Source organism: Schistocerca nitens, chromosome 1 (genome assembly GCF_023898315.1).
Source record: "Schistocerca nitens isolate TAMUIC-IGC-003100 chromosome 1, iqSchNite1.1, whole genome shotgun sequence".
Classification (NCBI taxonomy): Eukaryota; Metazoa; Arthropoda; class Insecta; order Orthoptera; family Acrididae; genus Schistocerca; species Schistocerca nitens.
In genome coordinates, this window is record NC_064614.1 from 1,177,007,944 (window position 1) to 1,177,015,465 (window position 7,522).

The 7,522-nt window shown below is 34.1% G+C and overlaps 1 protein-coding gene across 1 annotated transcript in view; it reads left to right on the forward strand.

The window, feature by feature from the left end:
• LOC126200303 (protein HID1) overlaps positions 1–6,883 on the forward strand; it is an 87,241-nt gene extending 80,358 nt beyond the window's left edge. Inside the window, exon 17 of the mRNA XM_049936697.1 lies at positions 32–6,883. Within this exon, the coding sequence (XP_049792654.1) occupies positions 32–95 (64 nt within the window). The 3' untranslated portion in view covers positions 96–6,883. The remainder of the gene's footprint in view (positions 1–31) is intronic.
• Positions 6,884–7,522: the final 639 nt, after the last annotated feature.

A 7,522-nucleotide genomic window follows, 5' to 3' on the forward strand; every position in this document is an offset into this window, starting at 1 on the left:
ATTAATTTGTATCGATTTGTTCATCTTTCAGGAATGTGGATCCACCAATATGGTATGACACAGATGTTAAATTATTTGAAATTCAGCGAGTTTAAGTTTCCACATTTATTTTAATATACCTGATAATTATAACCAAAAAAAAGGCTGAATATTTCAAATTAAAGTTTGTAGAACAGAAGATAATTGAAATATTTCTATTTGATAGTAGATACAAGAAGAATATTTATTTATTATGAAAAATAAGAATTGTCTGTAATACACAGAGCTGAACTATTAATTTGTGCCACTGTACAGTGCAGGTACTGTGAACTATTTTTGAGAGTTACCGTTCATTTGATGCCACTGTTATCACAGATGTTTTTGCCACATGTCTTGTGAAATCTTTGATACATTTGTGTTGTACTCATTTATATTTTCCCCAACTGGATGTCATACTTTTTTCACAACTTCACAATGCACTGCAAGAGTATTGTTTCTATACTTAACGCTTTTTTGAAGAAATTGTACACATATGACGTAATTAGTTCAGTAACATCTCAAAATATTGATTTAATGCTTCTTATAATTAGTATTTATATTTTACTTGTATCACTGCCATGTATCATTTGAATTGCAAAAGAGGGGGCAAGGGGAAACCATAGCACAGTATACCCGATATTGTTGGTGCTGAAGAGCGCCAAATGATAGTGCAGTCCTTGGTTACATTGCATATCAAAGTGCTTTATACTATTATTGGTCTTTCCTCTGTCTGTTGTTCTGTATTGACAGTGATATCTATGTGTTAAGATGTCCATTTTATTAATGTGGTATGTGACAGTTTACATAAGGTATTTATGATACACCTGCATTTCATAAGTAGTGAGTATCTAGTCAAAACATTTTACGGAAGACCCTATGGTTTGGAGTCAAACATCAGGGATTCTTCTGTGAGCTTATAGCAATGAGAATTCATTGCTAATTTTCATGCATCATTTACATTAGGCATAGCTTAATTACTCAATGAGAGAGACAGTTTTCAGTGGTTGTATTATATGTACCTGCCTTTTATAGTTAGTTGACAGCAGTATATTGACATTTCTGTCAGCATTTGTTGCAGAGAACATGTTTGTAGAATGCTGTACTAAGATGTTATTCAGTGACACATCTTGTCAATAATAATTTATAAAGTTCCTAAGCAAATATTTATTTTGTGTTAAATATAACAAATATGTTTGTCATTCAGACAGTAGCGTATATTTTATGATTCACCTGAGAACCTTACTTAGTTTTATAAATAAAAACTGGCATCACAAAAATACCCAATTCAGTTCCTGATGTATAAGTATGTACAACTGTGCAGGCTTCAAGTTTCCGTAGTAATAGAATACAGAACAATCAAGTGAAATCCAAGAAGAAAAGTAGAAAATGACATCAGTTCAGGTTAGCAAATAGTTCACAGTGTTGTGTGTTATTCATTGCATATTATTATGATGATATCAGAAGTGTACAGAATTGTGTGTGTAGTCAAACGGAATGGTATAAATATATTTAGAGAGAATTGGTGTAGCAGAAGTTGAGGCTATTCCAAGAATAGCTCCTAATTATACTTAAACTCCATGCATTTTAGTTTTCTCCTGTAAAGCCATAAATGCTAACTCTTCACTTTCTCCATTCTTTGTCTGTGTGTTAATTCAGAATCTTCTTAACATTTTGCAGAATATCACCTACCTATACCTCCATATTCTGCTTATTTGTACTTGTCATAATTTGTTAATGTTCCTTCTCTCATATTTTACTTTGATTACTAATAAGTTGGGTTGACAATCAGAGACACTGCAGGCAGAGGTTGCCATTATTTTTTAACAGAGTATGTTCTGTAGACCCGTTCCATTATGCATACTCTCACTGTGACAGTGCTGGTCTTGATTGGTATTATTCTCAATGGTGGTACTTTATTTTCACATTTCTTCCATGGTTTTATTATTCTTCCAGATTGTTTCAGTTTGTATCATCTTGTCAGTAATTTCTTCTATATTTTTATGTCAGCCCTACCAGTGCAGTTCAGGATCTCATTTCCCTGTCTTTCGTGTGATTTAAACATAATCAAACTGTTCCTTAATGTTTCCTGAAAATTGTTATATACTCAATTCTCTATCAAGTTTTTAAATGCTCTCCATCTTAAATATAGCAGCTAATGGGTGCTGATGTACTCTTCTCTCATTTATTGATATTTCATTTCAATTTTTCCCAGTTCTCACTGCGTGACATATCCTGCCGAGTTAGCTAGTTAATGCTCTTACTAGCTGTTTGACCTGTTGCATACCTTCTCGCCAACAATTTTTATTGACATCTCAGGAATGAGTCTTTTGCCATGATTTCTATTTCTTATAGTACTGTTTGTTTGTTCTGGTGAGGGATTTTGAGAAATATATCCTTAATTTTAACATATTTTCTACCTTTCGCTTCCTTTCATCTAGAGCCTCCATGGCAAATACACTATGGTACTGAAAGTTGCAGACTGTCAGTTTTTACAACCTACGGTAATGAATGGATTGTGGTAGCCATTACAATTCGTTCTTTTAATATAGGTAGTGGCAGAAATTGATTGTTTTGGAAAATGTAACAGAAAAAATAAATAAAGTAGAAAATATTTGTTTAATGCAATTACTGAGTGAGCAATTTCATTTTTATGTAACTCTGTTAGCCTGTGGATTGTTTATGTACACAAAGTATATGATATTTTGATTTGTAACTCAAAGTCAATATTGACAGAGTTCTGATAGTGGATTCAGTTTGTTTCTATCAACTATACTAATAAATAAGACAATGCTGCTAAGGTATCAGTGTGTAGCCTTCTAGACAAAACTACTGAGGATAAGAAACTAAATCTTTTGAAAAAATGCATGTTGTGAATTAAAATGAAGACACTCAGACTAAAGAAATGTGCAATTCCATGTTATTAAAAGTTGATTTATTCTTATAACAAGGTTAACGTCACAAAGTCAAAACAATATTGGATACCAGTGCTATGGTTTTATGAACGTAAATAATTTGTTCAGGTAGACTTTGATTCTTCCTACAAAATTATTTTGCTAACTTGCACCTAGCTGTGCAATCAAAGGTAGTAAATTCAGGAATGTAAAATTTGGAACACACAAAATGCACCCAGAAAAGATGGCTGTAATGTAGGATTTGTGCAAAACATTTCAAAATTATTCTGCCGATGATATGTTCCAAGGAAACTACCATAAATGTCATTCCTCTGCCCTCTCTCATAAAATGCTTATTGTGAAAAGGCTGCTTCTGTGTACATGTGAATTTTAGAATACTAAATACATACATCAATTTTAAAGATTAACTCTGTACATATCACACTGTACAAACTTGAAGATGCCTTTTATTAAGCATTTTAATATATAACATCGAACAACAGATTTATTGCTTCATCTGTTGAAATTTTATTTACAATGTGAAATATGTTACAGTGATGGCATGATAATTACTGTATTACTAAAAATGGATATCATCTAGTGTAAAAATCTGTTGATAGTGTTGTGTGTAGCATTTGCTATTATGTAGCATATGTTGTCAATGTTCTGTTATTAAGTTTGTGCACTATTATAATGTAAACTTAATTTATTAGATTTGCTAGGCAGGTTACACATAATGGTGGACTAGATTTTGTGCTTTGCTTTGTGTGTGTGTGTGTGTGTGTGTGTGTGTGTGTGTGTGTGTGTGTGGGCGCGCGCATATAAATTTATTCAAACTACTTCCTTGACAGCGTTGATGTTTGTATTATGTTTCAACAGATTCCTAAAGTTTTGAAGATATATCATTATATGCACCAGATTAAAGACTATTTATTATGTGTCAAGAGTTCACTCTTTTCTTGATATTTATTTCTGAACATCGTGCTAAATCATAATATCAGGGTTAAATGATTGTTTTCTCACCATGTTGGGAGGTCTTAAATAATATCAAATACACTTGAATATCTTAGGCACCTTTTGCATCCCAGTCCCCCATCGTTTACATATTTGTGTAGTGTAGCATTACTGAATTTTGAACATCTGTTTCTTCAGTTGAAAAATAAGTTAAAAAGGTTTCAAAAGCTCAGATACCAGCATAACTTCAGTTACATATGTAGCTTGTTTGTATTTCTCAGTTGAATTTGTAACAGAATTAATTGTTCTAGCTGGTGTTTCCTCACTTTGTTTTTGGCAGATAATTAATAACTCGTCAGTTGAAACTGGAACATATGAGAGTTGGTCAAACACATATGCACTGCAGAAAACTGTGACACTCAAACTTTTTCATTTCTTGTGTGTAATAGGTGAGGTAGAAGAACAAAGTCTGGAAAGAGAGCTAAATTTTGCCCAACACTCAAATTTAATGGTACATGGAAGCGATCAATATTGTTCTATGCAGAAATTAATCTGAAGGTTGATTTGGGCACTACTGTCATCTACTATGCATTATCCTGGTGCTGAATATATGTGCCCACCTTTACCAACCGTAGAAACAGTTTACTGAGTCAGTCATAGAATTACTTACAAATTAGGATAGAAAACTAATCACTTGTTAGGTTCATATTTTTGCATGATTAACATTATGACAAATATGAAAGGCCATTTATGTGCCATAAAAGAACCTAGGTGCCCTGATATTCAAACCCCCAAACCTTCAGGTTATTATTCTGAGGCTTAATTCAAACTACTACCAAGCTATTTAATGTGTGGATGCATTGCCGTAAACAGTTGTCTAAATGGAGTGATATTCTATTTTGTTAGAAGGATTGGCAGTAAACTGAGAAGTCCTAGTACATTTAGTACCTTATATTAGTCCTTCAATACTAATCTCAGAAATTAGATGCTGTCTTTGATTTAATATTCTTGCAGCCCAATATCCATCTTCTGTGTTCCCTGATCCTATAATCAATGAATGTCAAAGGGAATGTTGCTGAGGGACATTCTACAGTACTGCTATAAAGGAAAATAATATCTGCAAATGGAAGATAAAGTGGACCAAATATTTAAAAAAACAATGATGAGTTTAATTCAGAGAAGACAAAAGATGATAACAATTAATTCATAGAGTAATTTGTTTTCTGCAGAGTGATGTAGAGTAGTATTATCAAAGTAGCATCACCTACATACAGTCTGTTTCAAAATCAACATTCTTTGTTTACTATATTATATGTGTTAAAGCGTACATTCCACTTATTTATACTGAGTACTGAGCTTGGATAACATGAAGCAAGGAGTTGTATTATATCTTAATTTTCTTAAATGTGTTTGTCATTCATCTTGTACACTGCTGGAAAAAATAATGCTGCACTCTCAAGAACTGTTTCACTTTAAAAAAGGCTGTAGTAAGAGATACGGCAGTGTTGTTATTGTGGTTGGTTTAATGCAGCTCTCTGTGTTAGTCTATCCTGGGCAAGCATCATCATCTCTGCATAACTACTGCAACCTAGATCCATTTGAACAAGCTTACTGTAGTCAATCCTTGGCCTCCCTCATACAAGTCCCCCCCCCCCCCCCCCCCCCAGTTTCCCACCATTACGAAACTGATAATTCCTTGATGTCCCAAGATGTGTCCTAACAAATGATCCCTTCTTTTTATCAAGCTGCACCATAAATTTCTTTTCTTCCCAAATTTGATTCAGTAACTCATTTGTTTCAAATAACTTCCGGGAATTCAGCCAGGTAACACTTTCAGCGACCACCGATATTTCAGCGGAAGAACACCCCGCCATTTTCAAGGCATTACTGAAAGCGTTACCTGGCTGAATTCCCGGAAGTTATTTGAAAGTTGTATACGCCAGGAGAAACTCAGGTCTCACATTTAATTCTGGTGTTTGACATTTCACAGTATGCAATATCCCAACAGTCACATAAAAAACATCTTGCACCAGTGCTCTGCTTCAACAGTGGTTTCTGAACTGACATCCTAATGGATGTAGTAAACCTTTTTTTCTCTTCTCCCACACCCCCTTTTCTTTGCAGCCAAATGTGATGCCGTTGTATCTTGGGTAACTGCACTAGTACTGCTCAGCAGATCTGTGCCGCATGAATGCAATCATCAGTCTTATATAGGTGGGACTTATTCATACCCTGGCCACAGAGGCTGGCTTTGAATTCTAGGGAAGCTGAGGTCAAATTCATCAGCAGCTAGCCAGGTTTAGGTTTTCTGTGGTTTCGCTAAATCAATTAAATCGAATGCAAAGATGAGTTTTGACAAAGTACTGTGCTGAATTTCTTCCCCATCCTGGTCCAGTATGAGCTTGTGCTCCATCTTTAAAGACATTCGGTTGTTAATATCTTAATATTTCTTTCTTCATTCGCGCAATGTTACTCATAAAATACATTTGTGCTGTAAAATGCGTATGGTATGTTCCATAGACCCATGCTGAAAACATTGAAATAATACCGAAGCAATGTGATCAGCATATCTGCACCCCTCAACAGGCCAGTTGAGCTACTGTAATGCCCATTGGACAATTTTATTCAAATAGGCTTAGGTCTGCAACAGATGCACACAAGTGTTGTGATGCCCCAACACATTACTACATCCTAACATCTCTTCTGACTTGACTGTTCACTTCTAACAGCACAACAGTGACTGCCCCAACACATTACTCAGTAGCACCACAACCTCTCTAAATGCACATATTAACTATATTCCACAGAACACAGAAATAATTAGTGTAGAGATATTTTTCCAGCAGTGTACAGACAAAACATCAGTATCTAATACTGTTCATGTTGCGCCTTTATATTGTGTAAGTTTTGGATAAATTCCTTTTTGTCTTAATTTCAGAGTTATTTTATGTAAGACTTCGAGTAAATCATACTTTGTTAAATTTTGTTTTCTTTGTGCAAGTTTTACAATAAAACATGCTTCCTATTAAATTTTGTTTTTCTTTGGGCAAGTTTATTGCATTGTATTTCCTTTACTTTCCAGCTGGCCATTTGAATAAGCTACTTATATACTGAATATTATTACACCTTTAAAAAATTTAAGCTGTCTTCATACTTACATCACCCAAACATAGAAACTTACATACTAGATGACATACATTTACAAGTATAGGCCAAAAATGAATCTTCTGAGAACTTGGGGGAGAGCCATTAAGGGAGTAGACCAGTTGCTACTTGATTTTGGAACCGATAGTCATGATATTGATTTTTTTTTCTTTTTTCTTTCAATAAAATAACCAATAAATTACAAAGCTGACTTTAAACTTTTGTTGTACACCCTTAAGATTATATTATGTATTTTTTAAGTAAAAAAACTTTCACCCAGAGGACTCTACAAGAAATCAATCAAAGACCTTCGCGGAGTGCGAGGGCAGTTGGTGGGAGCTCTGATCACCACAACTTTGAACCTAGAACAAAATTTCAATCACTGCTTTGAAGTGATGATACTGTCTAATGTAGACTGTAGGAATATTAAAAAAATAATTGTTTTTAACAAAACAGCGGCACTCTAAAATAAAAGTCAAATTTTGTGATAAAGTCATTATAAAAATGTGCACCAA